This window comes from Papilio xuthus, unplaced genomic scaffold (assembly GCF_000836235.2).
Source record: "Papilio xuthus unplaced genomic scaffold, Pxut_1.1 DF828142.1, whole genome shotgun sequence".
Taxonomy (NCBI): domain Eukaryota; kingdom Metazoa; phylum Arthropoda; class Insecta; order Lepidoptera; family Papilionidae; genus Papilio; species Papilio xuthus.
In genome coordinates this window covers 1,767,647-1,792,462 of record NW_013530507.1, presented here as the reverse complement: position 1 = coordinate 1,792,462, position 24,816 = coordinate 1,767,647, and the positions used below count along the sequence as shown (strand labels likewise).

General features: G+C 32.7%; 2 protein-coding genes across 3 annotated transcripts in view; one reads left to right on the top strand and one right to left on the bottom strand.

Moving 5' to 3' along the window:
* The window catches only part of FDL (fused lobes), a 69,630-nt gene that overhangs the window by 12,525 nt on the left and 32,289 nt on the right, over nucleotides 1-24,816 (bottom strand). Inside the window, exon 3 of one of the 2 annotated variants that reach the window (XM_013307580.1) lies at nucleotides 15,797-15,855. The exons of the other annotated variant lie outside the window; for it this stretch is intronic. The gene's annotated coding sequence lies outside the window, so the exon portion shown is untranslated. The remainder of the gene's footprint in view (nucleotides 1-15,796; nucleotides 15,856-24,816) is intronic. 2 annotated transcript variants of the gene reach the window in all.
* LOC106114393 (uncharacterized) lies at nucleotides 1,157-17,932 on the top strand. The gene is made up of 4 exons (XM_013307582.1): nucleotides 1,157-1,270; nucleotides 5,700-5,826; nucleotides 17,352-17,438; nucleotides 17,712-17,932. The coding sequence occupies exons 1-4, from the start codon at nucleotides 1,239-1,241 to the stop codon at nucleotides 17,811-17,813; spliced, it is 348 nt and encodes a 115-aa protein (XP_013163036.1). The 5' UTR covers nucleotides 1,157-1,238; the 3' UTR covers nucleotides 17,814-17,932.

Genomic DNA, 24,816 nt, shown 5'->3' with positions numbered 1-24,816 from the left:
AAAATAGTGTGCTATTAAATGGCATTTAAATTATTTTAAATAAAAGGTCTGCGATTTATTCTAAAACCAATTATAGTTTTAAAGCTATTAAAACTATGGAAATAGTCTCTTCAGTTCTAAAAGTTGTCAAACAAAAGTAACTCGCATATACAATTTTGTTTTAAGTGACGTCACAAATCTTTTGTTTATTTTGAATTCGGTTTTAACTAGTTTGTATATGTTTTTTTTTTTCATTTCTTTAAATAACTGCTATCGAACTCTGTAATAGAATTTGAGATTTCTCTTTTTTAAAGATTGATTTATTTGATTTCTAGAATAAATAATTAAACACATACAAGGATATTGAATATTTTGTGCTTGGTTCAATCGGAATTATAAAATAATATTACAATAGATATTATTAAACTAAACAAATTTTAGTTTTTACGTGTGCCTTGACAGTAACGGTATATAAGTTCTCAGTTTCTTAATATAAGTCTATGAATGATTTGATTTGTAAATAACGAGATGAGTACCTAACTGCCAGTATTATAAATGCAATAAATTAAAAAAGAGACAGTTGTACAGTCGTGATAAAAGTTAAGAATTCAAAGTAGTTCATCAACATAGTCATTTGTTAAAATGTCTAAATAATTAGAGTTGGCATCGTTAGTGACGAAGATCGACTTCCCATTTAATTCCCCAATACTTCGCGTTCAGAATTTCAATTTTCTTTCAAATTCAAACAACACCATTATTTTACATCGCTGTCCAGACGACGACATCCGAATCCAATTAATTCTAACAAAACTTCTTTAACAAACTGCTAACTTTATGAATAAACTTACAAAGAAAATCGACTGAATAATTAAACACAACTTATCTATCTTGTTTCAGATGTGTTTGGTCGATAGATGGAATAAGAAAGCTAGCTGATAGATACGTAAACAATAATTTAATATTGGCTGGATATAAAAATAATAGTTTGGTGATTATAAATTAAAAAAAAAGCAACAAAAGTTTGGTGGTGGCAGTCGGCAGTCGCGCAGGCGGCGCCGCTGGGTACGGTGGTGGCTCGCTGGCGCCGCTGGTGTGCGGCGAGCGTGGGCGCGGTGGGCGCGGCGGGCGCGGCTAGTGCGCAGCGCAGCCCGCTCGGCTGGGCGATGGGCAGCTCGCAGAGATTGGCAGCGGCTGCGGCCATCTCCCATGCCAAGCACTACTACAACCACACTCAGCCGACTGTCACGCAGACAGAACCGATGCATTATAATGTCAATGTGTTCTTTGTAAGGTTGGTCTTCAATTTATTTACTTGTATTTATTAAGCAAATATTATCCGCTTTTGAGTTTAGCTGTAAAAGTCTACATAGTCACATGCGTTTACGTATATTATAATTTTAATAAAGATGGTAAGAGTATGGTCGAATGTATTATCTAATTTCATCAAAATATGCATACGATTGATAAATCAGCTTCTGAATTCAATAACATAAAACCATTTAAAATGATTTCCCAAACGAATATCCTCTATGTATAACATTTAATACATAAAAGTGCCGTTATCAAACTTTATGAAGGAGCGTAATATCAGAGCGAAAAACTGGAAATCCGGGAAAATGACTGGTCATGCTCGTTGTCAGTTTATAGTGCAATAAATCTCCCGGTCAGAGTCCTCACTCGCGCTTTATTACCTCTCTATGGGAAAATTATTAGTGGAAAAGCTTGATTTCGCTTATTGCTTAAAGTACGTTAATTACTTCGCGTCAAGGCGTCGCTGCCAATAGACTATCCTACGGGAGTTGATCTTCAATTACATTGCAAATACTGAGTTCTAGAATTTATTATGACGTCGACCGAAGTCCGACGAAAGTCTAATAAATTTGGTCTTGAACAAATATCAGTAAGGAATATTAGTTTCTAATTGTATTTATTTTTGTATGAATTTTGTATTGAAAAAAAAAATCATTCGATTCTTTATCAGTATTTATTTACGCGGAATATCGTAACTTGTTTTATAAGTTATTTCATGTCACGGTAAAATTGTCGGGAAAGTAATATTACAAATAGTCTATAAAATTTATATAAGATATGAAAATTTCGTAAAATTTGATGTTATCGCAATTTTATTAACACCGTAAAAGGTGACAGCCGTTCCGTTTTCGTCAAATTGATCTGTCAGCTGAAAGCATAAAAGCAATGGATGTAAAGTACTTGGAAGAAGATGTTAAGAAATAAGATTATCCACCAGGTTTCTCGTATTTTACTCGCCAATAGGTCAAGTCCTTTGAATTATAATACAGTCTATATTTACAGATTAGAGGCACAACAAACAAAAAGACAGAAACTGAAGAAGTAGCTTCTGTTGTAACCCCACATTAAGGAACATAAAAATTAGATTCCTATTTCTGATTGCTTCTTAGACTCTTCTGATGGCCAGGTAATCTAGGCTAGAGTTTACCGTGCTAAGGTCGAATGTGTTACTCGTCGTATATAAATACGCGAAACGAGAAGATAGAAGTGAATCCATTAACGTCAAAACTTGGTCCACGGTCGCCACACGCTCCAAACTTAGTTTATACCCAATCTTAATCTGACATCCGAAGCAAACATGGACGTAATTGATTGCTGTTAAATCATATTACTACTAGGAGCATGATTAGAATACACATATGTTAGAATGTAGAAAAAATATCGCGACTGAAAATAAATAAAAAGCACAGTCATATTATCTTAATGTTATTTTTAGTTCGCACCATTATACCCACCGAGGGGCTCGGAGCCTACCCTAAATTAGTGGTGACTAGGACATACTCAACCACGCTGGCCAAATGCGGGTTGGTTGACTCCACACGTATCTTTGAATTTAGTCTCAGATATGTGCAGGTTGCATCACGATGTTTTCCTTCACCGTAAGAACGTCGGATAAATGTACATATGTAAGTTGGAAATCGAAAGACAAATTGGTACGTTGCGGTATTCGAACCCAGGACCTGCAGATTGCAAGTCAAGTGTTTGACCCCAGAGCCACCGACGCCCCACTATTATTAGTTCACACAAATAAAATTAGTTGGGACAAACATATCTTGCGAGTGTCATTCAATCAAAACAAATATGTTGTGTTGTTTGTATGTTAACGATAAATAGTGTTCAGAGGTAAAGAATAACTCATGTCACAGATCTACGTCAAGGTAATAAGTTCCTAAACTGTAATTGGACTTATTCCATCTTAGGAATTGAGATAAAGGACAACTAGATTAAGTTGTGAGCAAAAGGAATAGTAATATTCGTAGATAGATAAAAGAAAATGAAATATTGTCAACCAACAACCTAGTTTTATAAAATAAAAAAAAATAAAAAGGAATTACCCCATTTAGGGTCCCGTAAAAAACGGAACCCTTATAGGATCACTTTTTTGTTCGTCCGTCTATCTGTCAAGGCCCTTTTTCTCAAAAACGCGGGAAGGTATTAAGCTGGAATTTATTTTAAATGGCAAGTATTCCTACCTGCCGCATTTTTTTAATGATTGCTAAGGGTGACTCCATTATAGTGGGAGAAAATCAACACTTAGCAAAACTTTATTGAATGTTAAATGACTAAGTAACAAGGCGTGTTAATTTAACAAATTCGTTAGGCAAGAATATATTTGCTCTAAGCTATAGTTCCGCGCGTGGCTTAGAGCTTGGCAAAAGCTTTCTTAATCCTATAAAGCGAGAACTATTCAATCGTCGATCGACGAGCTTCACAAAGCCGATAAAAATCTGTTTTCCCTTTCAGTTAATCACGTAAACGTATTACGTTGATACGGTATTCATTAAAAATAAATTCAATGACAAACAATATCATTAAATTGATTCGTACAATATGATAGTAGAAAAATAAGTTTTCATTAATAGTCTAAAAATAGCCGGTTTTCACTATAGTTCGTAATTTTTACCCAATATTTGATAAATATTTTTTAATCTGTATGACTTTTATTATAAAACCTTCTTTAATTTACGTTTAAAATAAAGTTGTTCGTCGAGATATCAGTAACATTGATTCCTAATTGGAGATTCAATACCAAAATGAGTGTTGTCATAGAGCCACGAACCGGCACATAAATTTTGCATGTCCTAATGGATATTGTTTTCACTCGATACAATATTCGTAAAAAGGTTTTGCAAAACCGGTGCGTATTTTTCTGATAGAATGTCGTATAAAATCGGGTAATTAGTTATCTGTTGTTAGAATGCTCCTAACAATTTTATTTTATATGAACTTGTTTTCTTATTTATTAGGTTAATTAAAATAGGTTAAAGTAACGTTTAACATTTAATTAATTTATATAAGTATGAAGAAATTAACTTATTAAAAACCAAGGAAATTTTTGAAGGATTTAGATTTGCGTGTTGTTGACTCATTTTTACTTCAAAGCTTTTTAAATAAATACGAAGCAATTTTAATTTAATTGAGGTCACAGCATGCGACTGTATATTGCCGTTTCCAATGAAGAAATAATTATTCTTAATCCTTTGATTATCATATTTTAATATTAACAGAACCGTTTTTTACTCCTTTTTTTTAAACAAATAAATACGATACAAAGATTGGCTAGAAGCTTATTTGTAAAATGTTCAATTTTAATTAAATTTCAACTTAGGTGACCGAAGGCAAAAAATGTTTGAATTTGAAAAGCTTTTGGACTTTACAACATAAATGTGACGATTATCTCTACGAATTTATTTTGATGTGAATATTCTGGACTAATTAATTTCCCACTAAAGCTACGTTCTTCTAACATAACAACATAACATGTTCCAGCTTGATCGAATGGATGTAACAACTGTGAAAGCTTTCTAGGTACGGCGTCGATAGCTTTTGTTGTTTCTCCCACAACAGAAATACATTTGGTACATATGCTTAGTTTTTACGAACTATGGTTTACAATTTATAATGTTCACGTCTATAAAGAACAAAATTTAGAGGAAATGCGAGTAAATTACGGTTGTAAATGAGTTGCGTAGTGAAGCGAGGTTAACATAATTAATTCTGGCGGCGTAGCACGCAATACTAATAAGTCCTCGAGAATTAAGCGATATTAGCGCTTTACAAGCGGAAGCGGTTATCGGGCTTATCACTGGCAATACAAAGCAAAATGCATAGTAATGTTTACACAAGCGAGAAAGTGCTACAAATTGAATTTACTGTGAATTTTCACGTATTCTATCTGGGTACAAATATTTAAAGTAATAGTTGTTTTTAAAGAAGTATAATTTTGAAGTTTTTTTTATGTAAAATATTATTTTACAAAGTAAATTTTAAAGTGTTATGTAGATAATAAAAGCTTGTAGTTTACTAGTGACTTTCAAACTTAAACCTATAAAAGTTTATGTAGCAAGTATGTGATGCGAACAATGTTTGCTGTACTTTGTACTCAGATTTTTAACAGAGTATAGGACTATTATTATATATTATAATAAAAATCAAAACTTAACAGTAAGAAGTAATCTTATAGGATATTTAGACCAATATTTAAGACCAAAATTAAAAAAAATGCACTTGAAGTTGCAAAAAGTATTTAGGAATAAGTTAACTTCTATCATTTTCGAAGGCACAACAGTGTTTTATCCAGCTTCTACTACGTGTTCTCCTGATTTATTATGTATAGAAAATAGAAACATTAATATGTTTTAATGCATAACATTTCTGCAACGTAAACTAACAGTAATTGTTGTTGTCAGTGCGACGCTGTGTGGTGTGCTGGTGGCGGTTTGTGCGGCGTGTTGGCGACGCGCGCCGACAGACAAGCCGGAGGACACGAGTGATTGCCGCGGAGTCTACACCGTCAGCGCTGACGCTCGATTACAGGTAAATACATACGAAACAAATGCATCGCTTTATATATGCGTATGCGCATATAGTTTATGTAGTAGAGTTTACAATGTCAGACGGCTTTCTGTGTCTACTTATAAATATAATTATGTAAAAATTATATACAGGGTGTCCCAAAAGGTTACGTACATAGGAAGGGGGATGATAGGGGTGGTCACAAGGGTCGCCAGAAAAATAAAATAAAAATTCGCCTCTGGGTATTAAAAAAATAAAGGGCATTTTTTAAAAACTTAAAAATTTTACACCTTCTGGGGCAAAAAATTGATGGTTGCTTCTTAAAATAGAAAAGATAATTTATATATTCATTATTATTAATTTACCGTCGTCTTCTTTATAAATGAAAATTCAATTAACTTATTTTGACATAAAACTTATGAAATATTTGATAATAAACATCTGTAGTGCACTTTAAAATGTTATTCTATATATTTGTTTCTACGAGTTTCACAACACTTTTATTTTTTACGGCGTTATATTGCGCATACGAGAGTCGTTCACGAGCCGTTACCACAGATATTAAACTAGATTTTAATCAGCCTGTATAACTTCAGCGTTGAATGTGTTTACACGGTTATAATACAAAACCTTTTATACACTAGTCTTTGAGGATTTTCTTTACTTACTTTTAAGCGCCAATATCCTAATGGTTAAGGGTACGGATTTCCAATCATGAGGTGGGGAGTTCGAATCCCGTCATTCGACTATTGTTGTAAACCATGTCCTAGCACAAGTATAGAGCTTAGTTGTAATGGTACAAGAATTAAGTAAATTTACAAAAATGTGCTAATATTTTTATTAAAAAAAATTAATTACACATGCTTCATATTTTTTGTAACCAATCATTTTCAATCGCGTAGGTAATATAGATAAAAAAGAGAAATATGGTCTAGTTTACTTGCTTATAGAATTAGTTGAAGTATAATAGTTTTTGAGTTTATTAAAATTCTCTTTCAAATTATAACTGTACATAAATTCATTATGTATGTTAATCAGAAATTGATAAGCTTTTCGGATTAACTCAATGTAGGGATATTATTCCAATATAATTCATAGTGCAATGCATTTAGATCCGCTATGACCACGACTGAACTCTGTTCCAACATAAACTTTTCCAATTTATTCTGTTATTAAGTTAAATGAAGCAAACCCTATCATCCGATGCAAATTACTTTTTTCAAAAGAATTGATTGTTAATTAAGTTATTTTTATAATTAAAAATTATTTTTAAATCGATAATTAAATGCAATGATATATATTTTTTAGTTAGATATTTTACATTAAATTATTCAAACTTTCGTGAGACATTATACTAAACTGATATATAAACACGGCTAAACACTCACGTATATTCGTCCAGTGGCGGCGACTATTAATAGTAGTAATACCAGTACCACTCATCCTGATGAAGGGCCCCCGATGAGCTCGAAACTAGTCGGTGCCGCCACCGGACGAATATACGTGAGTGTTTAGCCGTGTTTATATATCAGATATGTTACATATTTAATAGGATATTACAAGCTGGCAATTTGCGTAGGCATTTAAAGGAAGGCCTTTTAAAGTAATAAAAATTATGATAAATACCTTTGAGATTGTTTGTTAATATTTTATATTAAATTTACACCTAAATAGGCTCATAAAAATATTCGAAATTCTTTCCTTCATTGTTTTGACGTTACGTTCGTAACTAAATATCTACAAAGGATAACACACCGTTTTCTTACCGATGCTCACACTGTCACCTGACATTATTATTGACGTCTCTCTCACTCTCTTGGAAGAAAATAGAGATAACAATAGTGTTCTACACATGTACAAAAACAATACTGTCCTCTTTTAAAAATAAAATTTATTTGCTTCAACTACAAAGAATGCGTAATTTGCAAAAGACTCGGGCAATTCAATTTGGTTGTTACCTTAATTAAAATGTTTTACCTTGAACAAAGGCCAATAGCAAAGCAAAACTGAAGCTCGCTTCTATTTGAAAGTAAATCAAATTCATTCTTAATTCCTTTGTTATTCAACTGATGTGTAATTGAAGCTTATTATGTATAAGGCAAAATAAGTATGAATACAACCGTTATTTATTTAAAGTACCTTAATTGTTTGATTCGATTGTTTATTGAAAAAAGTAAAAGTAATTTTTTCAATGTCAAATCCATTTTGATCTACAATGTGCTACACTGTAGCTACGAAGTGCTACGCAAGTTATATCGTAGCAACTCGTAAATATTACGTGTATCGGTTGAATATAATTACTGGGGTATTTAGTAAGTAGTTTTTCATTGTATATGTACTGACAATTATTACATACGTACTTTGACCATAATTTTTACCTTTGAACTACATACCACACTTTATAACAGGTAATACATGTCTGAAAGTCTAGATAATAGCATCTTGTAGCATTTCTTAGTCGTTGTTGACTCAAAAGCTATTTACTTGGCGGTATTATCGCTAACGAGCGGCTGCTGGAAGCTAACGCGGTTAGCCCGGGGCACTTCCGTCGCGGGATTGTAGTTCCGCCCCACGTTCTACGGCGATTGGCCAAACGATATACGACTTTATGGATTAAGGTTTTGTTATTTTTTGTCGCACTATTAAAACTACAGTCTTCAGGTGCGTTTAGATATTTAATAATTGACATAAACTAGAATACAGCTAACTGATATGTATTTTTTTATAAAGTTTGTTGGATTTGATTGGACGTAGTTTACACACACATACACTTTAGTTTTCCTTTTAGTATGTTTCAGAGCGTCGGTGCGGTGTCGGACAAGCACTTGACTTGCAATCTGAAGGTCCTGGGTTCGAATCCCGCCATGTACCAATGTGTTTTTTCGATTTCCGATTTACATATGTACATTTATCCGACGTTTTTACGGTGAAGGAAAACATCGTGATGTAACCTGCACATATCTGAGAAGAAATTCAAAGATATGTGTGAAGTCAACCAACCATAGTCAACCGCACTTGGCAAGCGTGGTTGACTATGGCCTTATCACCCTTAACTTATGGTAGGCTCCGAGCCCCTCGGTGGGGATGTATAGTGAGCTGATGATGATGATGATGATATAATGTAACGAGTTTTTTAATTCGATATTTCAAAAAGATTCTTCGTTATTTAGTATGAATCTTGTACATTTAGTATTCATTGTTATCGTGTTTTTATGCAAATAATACTAAACAATAAGCTTTCGTTTTACATTTCGCTAAGAAGAAGATATTTAAGTGTAAAATTTTAAAATTCCTGCTTCGTAACAAAGGCTGTAAAATGCTAAGACATTTTTAAGTAACAAGTCGTTTTCTATGGACTCGCAGTTGCGGTTAAAACATTGAAGTATTTTAATATTCAGTCTTCGCCCGCGAAGTAAATGTGTGCGGAAAACGAAACGTTTTTTTACATTAAGAGTTTTTAGGTTTTGTTTAAGTTTTTTTATATCATAAGGTGACAAACAAGCGAGCGGTCACCTGAAATCGCTGAAATAGCGAAGCGACCTTTGCCCATAGACATACGCAATTGCATATGCGTTACCTACCTTTAATCAACGGAAGAGAGAATGCACAGAAAGAAAATATTTTACTTTCCCACGCAATATAATTCAATCAGAAAACTGTTCATTTTGCAAGTATAGATGTAGTATAGTACATATAAGGTTCATTTTGGTTTAACTTGTTAATTCTAATAAATTAACGCGTATGTTGTAGATACAATATTTATAAAGATTATAATTATAATAGTAATTTTACGTCTCGTTTGTTTAAAATATTTATTCGCAGTTCAGAAAATTCCAGAATGTTAAGGTTAATACATGTTAATACTATCTTAATTATCTTGCTCTGATAAGTTCATTAATATGGTTTCACGGTTTGGCCTAGCCGGTATACCTAGACAATAATTCCTTAGTCAATTATAAAGGCTTCACTAAGCTATAAAACGATTAACCTACTGGTATTATCATGTGTTGAGTAAAATTACTGTCTCACTAATATTTGTTTAATGATTATTTAGGAAGTTACTTAGTGTAGATTTTTTGTTCTGAAACCGACGTGCATGTTGATGTATGGATGTTGAAATGTGGGAGGTGTGTCAGGACTGCGGTTAATGGAAATCCGTGGTTTCTATCTACCCCTCAGTGTTACGGGCATTATTTATGTCTATTGTTTATGTAAAGTAACTCTGGGGATGATGGTTACTTATATTACCAGGATCTCAGAAGTCCTAAAAGTATAGTATTTTAGTAAACATAAGTAGGAAGTAAGTTTTAAATATGTAAAATAAAGATATTTTTATTCTAATCCTAAAATAAACGTCTTTTGCAGTAAAGTGATTTAAAAAGTTCGTGAACTACACAATAATATAACTAAGCGTTGGCACCTCGTGTCCTGTCGATATCGATAGCTATGATCCAAGCGACCTTGAGAAATAATTACTTTCAATCTAATAATAAAAATGTTATTCGAGAAAGTTATTATTTTCTATACCAACCTATGACTTATCATGATCACAATGAGTTTTTTAATTTATAGAAACTTTGCTTTTATATTAGACAAAATAATAGCCCAATACATACTTCTCAGCAGACATAAGGTACATAACTGCATGATTTATATTAAAAAAAATATAACACTCACACCAGTAAACCCTGGAGAATGGACAGACATAAAATATTTCCATTATAATATTGGTTTCACTATTGATTTCGCTTAAAATAAATAGAGTTAAAGAGAAATGTAATTCAATCTGTTGGTAACTTAATTTTCGAGTTACATTCCGTTTTAATTAATTAAAGATACGAAAGTTGAAGTAAATCAGAATGTCTGGTAATTCATCCGTATGTCCGGGACGATCGTAATTGTGTTTGATCAGATGTGGGTCAAGTTCGCGCCAGACCTTGGGCTGGAAATAGAATCACCGGAATAGCCCTCACAGATTGTTTCGTGTTATTTTTGGATTTTTTTATTAAGATAAGAAAATTTTTAATGACTGTTTTAGTATTGTAATAGTGGGAGCAAATAAACATAACCTAATTAAGTTACGTTAAAATGCAAGGCTATGCCCTGTTATATTTGTCACTATTATGAGTCAAAGTTTACACGTAATTGCATTTTTGTTACTATTTCGCGTCCCTTGTAAACGCCGTAGTTGCAAATCTAAAGCTCATTGTCATTTATAAATATTAAAATATTTTAAATAAAAATAACTATGTAGCTCTGCTACAGCCCGGCGACTGATTATTATCCAGACTTTCAAGCGTCTCTCCAGGCGCTACCGTATAAAGAGCCGATTAATATCTTCCTGGCATAAAGAATTTACTGCAGAATAAAGTCAACTTTACATTTATACTTGAATCGTATTACAAAACAATCGGTTTTATCGCTCTCCGCGTCGTAAAGTTTTAATAAGATTTTGTTTGTTTTTTATGGAATAGTAATCTCAAGTTAGTACTTAATTCAACGACGAAATAATTTAGACAAATCAATCTTTTTAAATCGACCAACGATAATCTTGCACTTTAAAAGACTATACCACAATCAGAGTTACTGAGCACTCGTTAAATAATCGCTAAGGAAATCTATACTTAGGTAAGAACACTTGTAGACTATGAGTGCTGTAGTGACTACTAATTGATGATACAACACATAAAAACTGTTGATAGTGTTTTTATGATTTTTTCTCTAGTCCCAATAGGTTATTTGGAGTAGTAGAGTGCAATAAAAGCTATAATATTGTCGGCTCGGGAAATGTATCGAGGACGTTTTGGTATGAAATAATAATCAGACTAATAACACTTATTCGATATGGTTCTTCATACCAGTAAATATCGGCTTTATATGATTAAGATGTTCCATATTTTAGTACGCAGATACTAATTGTTTCTCTACCCCACCGCTAGGACGAAGTTATTGGAAAATGCTTCTATAGTACGTGCTATATGGCTTCTCAATATCATATCTAGAGATATAGATTTATTTAGTTGCAGCGAGTCGAAATTCACAGAGGCTGCGTACAGATGTGTGGAAGACGTTTGAATATTGATGTTTAGTTACGCGTTTATATATTCTTGCACTGTATTATATGTATTTTTTTTTCTTTTTATTTATGATTGTTATATGTTATTTACTGTTATTATAAAATATGTTATCGTGTAAACTGTTATGTAAAGTGTGTATAGTGTCACATTGGTTGTATACTGTAAGGATGCTATGCAGTTTTTAAATAAATAAATAAATAATTGAATAAAGAATATCATAGCACTTTTGTTACCACGGTTTTCTTCAAATATTCTTATTACGCTAATTATACAGAAAAATGTGTTTTACGTTTTTAACAAAAAGCTTAAATAATACTGAAAGGATTTCAATAATTCTCTATTAGAATAATATCTTATCTTATATCTTTAAATGAACAATTCTTGTATATATATATATATATATATATATATATATATATATATATATATATATATATATATGTATATATATATATATATATATATATATATATATGTATATATATATATATACATAATTGGAATCTCGGAATCGGCTCCAACGATTTTCATAAAATTTAGTATATAGGGTGTTTCGGGGGCGATAAATCGATCTAGCTGGGAATCATTTTTAGAAAATGTCATTTTATTCGTGTTTTATCGATAATCAACTTAAACATAAACTTAACTTTTTCTATCTGTAAGATCGAAAAATATTATTCATATTTCATCATTTTATTAGTAATTCATACTTAAATATAATTTCCAAAAAACACAATATAAAAAAAAAATACCGAGCAAAGCTCGGTCATCCAGGTACTATTATTCCTAAGTAACATTAGGCTTGTAACACATGTAAAAGTTTTTTAATCGATTTTAAGAATTAATTAAAAAAAGAGTAAAAAGTTCAATGGTAGCTTGTTCAACTTTAAACAAATTCCATAAGACGATAAAAGCTCCTGACTTCAGACAGTCGCCGACATCCACTTAACTATTTAAAAATTTGCATAGTCTTCCCAGCGCTTAAGTGCCTCGCCTGGAAAATCCTATTGTTGCTGCTTAGTATGCAAGTCTGAGTATATATAACAAATATCATACATATGAATCGAATATGGCAAATGTTGATTCGAAACAGGTAAATAGGTCTGGATTTCAGCATAGGAGATGAAACTACAAAAATATTAACGCATTTACTCAATAAAATATATATCAGATTCATTCATGCTCTCCAGCTGTTTTAAAATTACATTCTTCTTAATCTAACTTCGAATTAATAGTTAGAAGTTTTTATTGTTATTACAAATTACATACGAGTATTTTTGTGCAAATGTAATATTAATGGCTATATTACTTCAAGCATAATACATCGATATATTAATATTCTGGTTAGCGATAGGTATTAAGACTCTCACGAGGTTAAAGATTCGTATTCGCCAGATTTAACGAGCGGTGTTCGCTGTTTCGAAATAAAAATCGCATTTGCGATAATTGGTTTCCGCTCGGCGGTTCTCCCCGGGCACATGCCCCAACAACTAAATAAGTGATCGTCTGCGTCCTGAAGGTGGTTACACCCCTTTTCCACTTAGTACTATTCTCTCCTACATACAATAGGTGAAATATTTCTACAGGTGCGATCGCGACTGTACGTAGATATAGCACTCTAGCGCAGCCAAACACGGACGGCAATGTCTAGTTGTGATAGATAGCTTCATTCGTTTGGCTTTGCCCGACATGATATTCATATACAAGATTAATGACCACCTCATACGGATTGCAGTTTGCAGTCATCCTCTTAAAACAACTGCTCGAAGCTGTCGGTATAGACTGCACGATGGTGTCTGTATATAGCCGCTTCTAGTGGAAAAGGAGTCTAACCGTATTCAACTGCTCCATCCCAGAAGTTTCCTGTTCAAACGAATTAAAAAGGCGAAGAATTAACAGCTTAATTCGCTCAATGGGATAAAAGTTGCTCACTAAAACGGACAATTTTACTCATGTGGTAAAATTGCAGGTTTTAGTCAGAAAGTTTTATTTGAACTTTTTCATGTTTAAATATAGAATGCAATTAGAAATTTAATAAATTAAAATATAGATGGTTGGATGGAAGAATGTTTGATGAAGAAGGTATCTCCAGAACAGCTCAAATGGCACACAGTCTGGAAGAACATATAGACCATTAAGACTTTTTTTTAATTCCGCGTGGAAGATGTCCCGGGCGGCAGTAAAACAAAGCCTCATCATCAAGATTATTTACCCACTGCGTTTATTTAAATGATTAGTACTATCATATTAAATGAAGGCACATTAAGACCTCAGAAATACTAGATTGCTATAATCAAAACGTTATGATTTATGGCTGGAGAACGTTGGAAATTACTAACTCGTGCCGCGAGTACTAATCTTCAATTCGATTAATAAAATCGATATAGTACGTCGCGTGTTCGTACACGGTCATCGATTATTTACTACAGATAAAATATTTATTCCACGTTCTAATCATTGGAATATCGCGTCTTGTAATGAACATTAATTTTGTATACTACTGGTTAATTGAGTTTCGGAATAATATACAAACAGGTTACAATGTGTTTTTCGATTTTCGATTTACATATGTACATTTATCCGACGTTCTTACGGTGAAGGAAAACATCGTGATGCAACCAGCACATATCTGAGAAGAAATTCAAAGATATGTGGGAAGTCAACCAATCAGCCCTTGGCCAGCGTGGTTGACTATGGCCTAATCACGTAGCTAATAACTTAGGGTAGGCTCCGAGCCTCTCGGTGGAGATGTATAGTGATCTGATGATGATGATGATGAGGTTACATCAGTTATTTATAATCTTACTAGTACTGGAGGACAATTCAAAATATTATAATAGTAAATTGTTTTATTTCAATGTACCAACATTGCAAACGAAGGAAAACCAGTACATATTAAAATTCATATTCGGCAAGAGTTGGCTTTATGTTTGTTTGTTTTTTCTTTTTTTTAATATTTTTTATTCATTATTAATATTTAAATAACTACTCTTATGAGTTAATAGAATAGATTGTAAAAGTTTTCTAAAATAACTTTTATAAAAGCATTATCCTTCGACTATCAAACACAACAATACCGGCGCCTTTTATCTTTCCCTTGACATATCGATAGCAACATAACATAGACATTTGGCCACGAGGTAATAATTCATTGTTCAACAGCAGTATCGTATTTCAAGTCTTTATCCATTACCGCTAGTTGTGTCGTTCTTTCAACATTAATGTGTGCTATTGTTTATCTTCGGTACAAACAATGGGGCTAAGTGAATCCTTTCTGTGGTATTCAATAGAAAAGTTCTGTGTGTTTTGTTACAAAGGTTAATTATACTTTAGTGTTGGATTACACTCGATGTAACTTATGTACAGTCGAATCTGGATAAGAGTACGACGGACCGTGATATTTTTATCGCTTATAGAGGTTATTCTCTAACCCGAGTTTCTCGCTTAAGGAGGTCATCCGTCGAGACTATAACTGAAAGTCATAGAGCACACATATTGTCATCTCATTCCTTCTTTTGAATAAACCTGAGACGACAATCAGTTTTAGCACATGCGTTACTACGTATTATGCTTTTGAAATACGACATGAAATCATTTTGATATCAGTTTGAAAATTATTTTCATTTATAAATTTAATCGCATAGTCAGTCGTTATTACACTACACTTTTCCCTCCCTGGTCGCAGATCCAGAGGCAAAACCCAAAACGAGATGGAAAGATATAGTATTAAAAGACACGAGTGAGTGCCAAGTTTCCGAAGAAGATGTCATGGACAGAGCGAAGTGGAAGAGACTTATTGGGAAAGCTGAACCCACCACCTTGTGGGATGCAAGCTAGGCAGAGAGAGAGAAAGAGAGAGAGAGAGAGACAGTCGTTAACTTTAAAATAGGACATATCCATCATATTCAACTTACCATTACAAATAGAATCTATTTATTATGTCTGGCTATCGTGTTTTATTTCTTGTACACATCTGAAATAAGAAAAAGAAGAGTTAATGACAGCGAGTTACTGGTTACTATAAAACTAAGTAAACTGTATAACTCTAGCTAAGAAGCTTAATAAAATATGTAACTAAAGCAACAATTACGATAAAATTTAAACGTTTATTATTACTATATTGTATACATATGTATTTTTTAAGTACGTTTTAATTTGTATTAGTTTAGTTTTATAAAGTAAATAATATGATAAACTGAATTAGAAATATCAAAAGCACTTTTAACAATTAACATATTATTTGTACTCCTCTCTACTGGCAAAAACTAAGGTATATAATTTATATAATTGCGATATAATCATTGAGGGAATTCCGATTAGATACAATGATTTACAGATTAGGGGTCATATCATCAAACCACTCAACGGTGATTGATTGATTAGTGATTCGAAACTATCTATTTTCAATTCAGTTTTGTTTAATTTATAAATTTATCTATGATTTCCGCTAACGGTGAGTTTTCACTGCTGCAAAACTTTTGTAACAAGTTATTGCCATCCTTGTCATTCTTTCTCAGGAAATCGAGATAAGAATAATATTCTTACTGTGCTACGATACTTGAAATAAATTGAAATGATTAATTTGAATGTAATAAGAATGCAAAATTTAACAATGCTTTTATCGTTTCAATGGACGTCAGTTGTAATTGAATAAAACGCCAGTCGTCTTCGATAATTCAGTGCTACGGTGCTATTTTTACATTGAACTTTTATCTACGAGGCTGTCGATTTAATTATCACGCCCGATACTTACAGATCTGATAAATAAATTCTAAAATAGAAATGAAACATTGCAAACTTTTTCCAATTAAGATGCAAGAATAAATAGCAACTTTAGCTTTTAGAAATCGTTGTACCTAATATAAAATTTTAATAATATAGTCTCACATGGCATGTTGTAATACGTCCTCTCTATTTAATTAGCACCGTACTTGCTTTTGGCAGGCCATTTAAATAGGTATTAACACTTTCTTATGTCGCGAGTTGTAGGTGCTGCATGCAAAAATTAAAGCGTTTCGGTTTGAAGTGCGTCGCTAACTAGCGCGTGGTTGAGACGCGAGACGTTACGTCTCAAGAGGACGCAATATAACGTTGAACGCAGAATTCTAATACATTTTGTTGTAAACAAGGTAATGGTATGGCTAATAATATAGAAATGTTAAACATACAATTTGATCACAATTTTGTTAATAAAAGTGCTTAATATCATCCAAAATATTTACCGTCGGGTTCTAAGATCAACATCTCTGTATAACACGTATCATTATCCCTGTCATTACTTATGACAAAACAAAGACAAGAATACATTTTAAAGTCGAATTTTGGTCTCAGAAATCCACGTTTAATATTAGAAAGTTCATTTGATTCTCTTTGGCTCCACTTAAAGAGTGAGAACGATGATTTTGAATAAGTTACTGCCGCAACTTGTGTTTTGTTTAATATTTAATAGCAAGTTTACGTTGTCTGTAGGTTCAGATGGAGCTGCCGGGCCCGCCGCCGGCTTACGAGACCGTCGTTGATGATACGACAGATCATAAGCCATGTCATTCGTTACAGGTAAACATGTAAATTAAATTTCCATAACTTACTCCTGTCTATATCACCCAATGTGTACATAAACTCATATTGTATCTTTGGTATGTGTACGCTCAAAATTACGCAGAATCGCTAGTATCGCCTTTGCTACGGGTCTCGTAGCATCGAACGAATTATAATTTAGGTTACATTTCAATATTACATTGATAAAGTAAGGTTTGCGTGAAAAAAGGAAACTTGTAATTGAATGAATTGTGTTTACATTAAACATAATTTGTATGTTTGTATTTCCAGGAGGTGATAACAGAACCGTGTCTGCGCTGTCAGACTGGACGCGTCGACAGCGGTCTGCCTTCCTACGAAGCGGCGGTATTACTCCGCGACACTAAGTTATAATATGCTTTATAGATCTTAGGATCACACATGTGTGGCAACAAACATATAATGCTATTTAAAATTAATATGTGTTATAGGTAAGATGAATTATATTTAATATGGGGTGAGATATGGAATATGAGAATATCTTAAGATTGTATAATATAATCACTAAAAATATGAAATGTATTTTATAAAAGACATCGTTTTAAAAGACTTTTTATTTTTTTTTAGAAAAAAATATAATAGTACAGCTTATGTCATTGAAGTACTGCAGTTCTTACTTAACTTACAGCAGATAAAATAAATAACCTTTACTTGAATTATTGAAAATAATTGCTAGTTTAAGATTTTACTTACATAACTCAAGGCTTGTGTTATATCCAAAAGTGCGTCCATCTATCGGTAAAAAAAATCACATAGTTTACAAAATAACGGAATTGATATAAATTGTATAATAATTATACTGAAAGTCACCTTCAGTTGTTTCCTTCCACGTGCGAGTGAAATCATGGTTAATTTCTATATAGTTTCGAGACGTTGCATTTCAATCTTTGACGTGATGCAATAAGAATCATAATCGCATAGTCGGTCAGATGTAATTAACAGAATATTTGTTTACCGTTCGTTTTGTTTATTTATATACAGGGGGGTGAATTTATCAAGCTTATAACGTGAGATTTGAGAAGCATAAATTATTTCTAACGAATGTTTTCATTGGAATTTGTTCATTATTGTGATGTGAATAGGTCTACAATGGCGTGCAAAGTTTCCTCGACAATTAATTATACTGTACGTGAACGTCATTAGTTGGCGCAGGCGAGGGGTGTCGTGTGAAGTTTAGTCGTTTTGCGAAAAACCGCGTTATTTAATACAAGTCTACCCTTAACAGGCGGGCTCTTCAGTATCGACTAGTAATTGAATATTAAAATCGCTATTTCCTTATATAAAAATTAACATCATATTATATGAGTATTTAATAAATTTTTATTCTTCAGCAAATTACGTACTTACTATTTATATCATCTTGCTCTTCTATTTATGAATTATTTGAAAGAATAAGAAAAATATTACACGCCCAATTTTTGTGCTTTACAATAAAACGCGAATAAAACATTTGTCATATTTATGCGTTTTATATATTCTGAATCTGATCAATTGCGCCAGATTTAAAATTTTATAGGATACTTGTACGATCCTATCGAAATTTATTGTGGGATTTTGAGCCGAGGATTTAAAGACAAGCTACGAAATACGTGATTTGACTTCCGGTGATGTCACTATCACTTGTTTTAGAAAAGACCGTCATACGTAGTATAAGCACGTAGCGCGTTCGTAGCGCTTGGTCTACACCGTTTATGTTTCGTAGCATTTGACCATTGCTTTCGTAATTCTTGAAAATAATGCTTTAATTCAAGTAAGGTCAAGTATTATACTTTAGGTAAACTTAAAGAGGTTCAGTTTAAGTACACTTAGTATGTACACGAACATCTCAAAATATTGCATGTCTGTCAACGCTAATGTAAAATACTGCAGAACGACAATTCTTTTTTAAGAATTAAACATAAATATTTTTACACTTATGTAAAAACATGTAATATATAAGCATAATATTAGTTAAACATTGCTTCACTATTGAATTTTCAACAATCATACGAACATACATAGCTTATAAATAGAACAAGTATTAAATCCCGTAAACCATAAGAAAATTGTAATCATAATTATCGAAGGCTTTACAAGCGTTGGTGGACAGTTCAGTACAGCATTTTTTATAGGAAGATTATGGCTTAGTTAAAAACGAATATCGCTTATATTAAGAACACATATGACACCATTCACTATCATAACATCGGTATAGTTTGTAACGATAAAATAGTAATGTAATGATTTTATTATTTATATATGCTTTGTTATGTACTGTATGTAATCACGCTGTAGATGAATGAACTGATATGTACTAGTCAGTTATTTACTGACCTATTCTTATGACTAGGCTATAAGGTGGTATAAAATAAATTATAAAATAAAATTTTTGCGTTTTTTTTCCCGTGGGTTTTTGATTGTCGAGACACGTATCTCATATTGTTATCTCTGTTTTTTTAAAGACAACATAAGAGATGGCAATAAATATCAATACAATTGTCATTTTAGTGTAAAACTACAGTAAATCTCAAAAACTAATTGTAACTATGCGTCGAGAGTATCGCTCTGCATGTGCTGTGTACACACAACGTTGAATAGTCGATGGGAGTTGTCTTTTCAACAGCGACTATTCTCACGAAGATCTTGTCAAACAGGTTACGAGCGACTAAAGAACAAAATGAAGGCGACGACGCGTGCCTGTTTACTTTCCATGACTTTTTACTGCATAAGTTGTTTAGCGACTAAAATCGCCGGGTTTCGACGATTTAAGTCGCTTGCACGAAGGGCCTTTCAATGATATTTTCATAGTACATCTTTTGTGCTAAGTATAAAATAAAGAATTTTTTTTAAATTTAACAAGTAAGCGTATAAAAGTATGAAGTAGATTAATTAAAATGTCAGTCCAGATAAGGTTTTGGTTGACGCTTCCCTACGTAAAACAATGCAAAATAAGTTATCTGGAAGGTTTAAACGAGGGTATTCTGCGATAGGTAAGTTGGAAGCTAAAGTGTAAAAGCGGCCAATTTGAAGTGTGAAGTTCATTATGTACGTATACGGTTCGGATATTGCCAGCATTTTGAACGTAGTGCTACGTAAGGTCGGCGCACATTACCGACAGGTAGGATAAACAAGGATCATTGTAGACCACACTTTAGATATAAAAGGATCAAGGTAATGTTTGTGTAAACGAAACTTTGTATATTCTTGAGTTAATTAAAACATTGCCTCTCAATATTGTATTTAGCAATAAACATTACAACATTTTGCGCGGTCTGAATAAAATTATATCCAAAAATTTCTTTTTTGTCTAATTTAATCAGGTCTCTTACACTCTCTTTGATCCCCGAAGACTTGCAATGACTTGTTTCTTTGAATAAATTCAAAAAATCTCTCCCGTAAGATTCATGTTATACATACTTCGTCATCATCATCAGCTCACTATATGTCCCCACCGAGGGGCTCGGAGACTACACTAAGTTAAGGGTGATTAGGCCATAGTCAACCACGCTAGCCAAGTGCGGGTTGGTTGACTTCACACATATCTTTGAATTACTTCTCAGATATGTGCAGGTTGCATCACGATGTTTTCTTTCACCGTAAGAACATTAAGATACATACATATATACTTACTTACTACGTAGATAATGTAGAGGCTGTTGAAGCTCACCTCAATGACCAACATCGTAAATCGTCTTTATGCGCGAATCTGCGTCGCTAAGTAAAACTAATGCTCCGCACGCTTTACCAACATATTATCAATCAACTTTCATAAAAGTATGTTGGATCCCGCTCTTGCAGATTTATTAGATCCTTGTTTTAAATACATACCAATCACCATCAATCGAACAAGATATATTGTAACCACTCTCGCCCGCGACTCTGTCCGCGCGGAATTAAAAAAAAACTTATTAAGTAACCTATGTGTTCTTACATGCAGCCGTTCTGAAGACACCGAAAAAACATCGATCCAAACACTGGCATTTATTGTATTAATAAGATGAAAGTCCTTTTTTTTAAAATCATATTACAACACAAAGAAACTTTACCGAAACCAAATATGCGAGGTAATGTCGCAGCAAATCTGAAAACTATGTAAATTTACTTAGTACTAGAATGTCAGGTATACGACTGGTTTATTGTAATGTGCTGAGTAAATGTTGAGATTTCTAATGATGGCCCGACCTTTGTTTTCAGAGAATATAACTTAGTGAATCAGGCAAAGATTTTGACCTAACCACTTTGATTATGTTAATTTAAATTTAATAGTAAATGTACTTGTCTTTTTAACAGCGCTTTAGCTTCATAATTAGATAACTATTTCTCGTTATTTACATTACTTTAAAATTGTAATTTACAGTTCAAATATTTAAAAAAAATAATAATGTTATTTACTTTTAATCGAACATATGAATATACTAGCTGTCGTCCGCGACTTCGTCCGCACGTAAATAAGGTACATAGGCTGCAAATTAAGTTTTATTAACTTAATTTGTAGCCTATGTTCTATATGTACGCCAAATTTCATCGAGATTCGTTCAGCCGTTCTTGAGATACCTTCAAACAAACATCCATCCATCTTAACATTCGCATTTGTATTATTACTGCATACTATGTACTAAGAAATAAGTTTTTTTTAATCTAGGTAAAGTTTTTCGTAAATCCTATCCACGACAGTTACATTAGAAGCATCAGCGCGTAGGAACTGTTTAACATTCAACGCACGCACACCAAAGCGGTCCATTTAAACGGCTAGGAACGTGCGGAACTTAGTGCTTTTTAAGCAGCTACATAAATTGTCACCCAGCACTTGCATTATGAATGATGATCGCGCACTGGAATTAATTGAATTTAAACGAAATTTGCGAACGTTTTATTTTATACATCTGCTATGCAAAGATTTTTTTGACATCCTTTGTGTAGATTTGCGATGTACTGTATAAGATTGAAGGTGGAGTCTTTAGAAAATGCTATTCGTTTAAAGTGGGACATCATTAAGCTATACTACTTCTGTCATGACTTTAAAAGAATAATATTCTATTTATTAAACAACTTTAAAAGTATCTTTATTAACTCAAGTGATTGAAAAATGTGATATAAGAAATAAATATCAATTTCATCGAACTACACTATATTTTGTAAGTTTCAACAAAGCCTGCAAGAATATTGGAAGCGCATGGTACTCGTGCATTGTCTCCACCAAGCTTCTTGAAATGCTCTTCACTTATAAAGTGGATATATCTTGTATCTCCCTCTATATACTATTAATATATATCCTAAGTATTTACATCATCTCTCTATTCTTATCTCTTTTGTCTTTCAAATCAAACTATCATCCAGTTCAGAAGTAAGTTATTACATGTTCTACAAATAGAATAGTAATATTGCGTTGTTTATAAAACATAAATTTAATCAAAGCGTAAGCAAAACATACTGTAAAATTAATAACGATTTCGTTTGTTAACGGATTTGATTAGATTATTCAATAATTTGCTAAAGGTAATGAGAAATACTGTTACGTGTATTTGAAACATTGGATTTTAATATTTAATTGTAGAGAATTTGTAAATTAATTTTATGGTTAATGTTATTTCATTACATATTAAAATAGATGGTAAATCGATTTGGAAGATAAAAACGAATCCTACCGTAACTGATTAGTAGATTAGTTTATTTTGTTACTAACTTACTGTCTCGTAAGTCACCACGATGCTTTGGTACGTCTGTTTATTTCGCCATTTACGTATGTTTTCCTATTTTCGGGATTTGGAAACGGGAACGAGAAGCGGAATGAGAAACAAAAAAGGCGCGAAGTAACAAAGAAATACTGACGTTTTGAATATTCCCTGCAAAAACACAATGATAGTATAAACTTCGTCCTAAAAAACTTTTGTAAAAATATAAATATCGTGGTTAAACGTAATATTTAAATAGTTTGCTTCTTAAAAGTCTAACCAAACGAATATTGTAACACACTTAGGCACCAAAATTGGTATACGAGTTTTTATAACCTACTTCTATTATAAGTAGCCAAAAAAAAACATTTTTCCGGAAAAAGTCTACGTCATCGTCACAATAATTCCCTTCGTGAGTTGTAGGAAGCTGCTTACGTATTTTAAGAATTAAAACTGAAAATGTTTGCCTAAGAGTCCTTTACTATTTTATTGCTACTTATGTTTTTCGTAGACATAACAACTATCATCATCAACACCATTAGCTCACTAAACGTCCCCACCGAGGGGCTCGGAGCCTACCCTTATTCAGGGGTGACTAGGCCAGAGTCAACCACGCTGGCCAAGTGCGGGTTGGTTGACTTCACACATATCTTTGAATTTCTTCTCAGATATGTGCAGGTTGCATCACGATGTTTTCCTTCGCCGTAAGAACGTCGGATAAATGTACATATGTAAATCGAAAAACACATTGGTACATGGCGGGATTCGAACCCAGGACCTGCATATAATGCAATTCCAGATCGAATTAGAAAAAGGTATCATCACTTTTTGTGACCGAACGCAGTTGATTTTTGTTTCATTAGTGACATTTATTTATCTTATATTTCAATCATACAAATAGCGCAGTTTTGAGAGCGTATTCGTGACTGTTAGGGAACTTATCAGTGTCGTTAGCGCACACTGGTTTACCAAATATGTGATGTTTGTTTGAAATTTAGATTTTCTTATCTTGTTCTCAATGATGTTTTAACTGTAATTCTTACAAATATGTGGAACATTATTAATGCGGTACTCAATACATGATTTTTATTTTCATTCCCCAATGGCATATAATTTTAAATCTTTTTAAAAGTTTTTGTTAATTATTATAAGTACAAGAGAAGATTAACTTATCGAACTGTAGTAACATAAATAAAATGGAGCAAGTTAATACGATTTAAGCTTCGAATGAGTAAACATGTTTGCTTCCTTCAGGCTAATTTAACTTTCAAATGTTTTAATTGTTAATACATTATAGAAACTGGATCGATTTATAGAAATGGTAATTAAAGGAAAAATTAATAATTTGAATGCCAGTAAGAATGCACGACCTAATACAAATCAAGTTTCAAAAATGTGTCATTAGAAGCAAGTCCTGTTTTGTTATTTTATTTTTTTCAATTTTAGAGCACAAAACTTCTCTGGCTAAATCAGAACATTGATTTAATATGGTTTTAAAAATTGAAGTTGCCACTCGACTTTTATTGTTGATTGAAGGAATCCTCAAGTGATTTGCTCTCACTCCGCACTCCGTATTGTTCTGAGTATTCATAAAGCCTTAGTGAAGAGGATTCAAATCCCTTTTATTTTAATTATGTACATAAAAATTGTCAACAGGAATAGGTCTGACATCGTGGCCCAGTTTACATCTCCTACATAGAACGTAC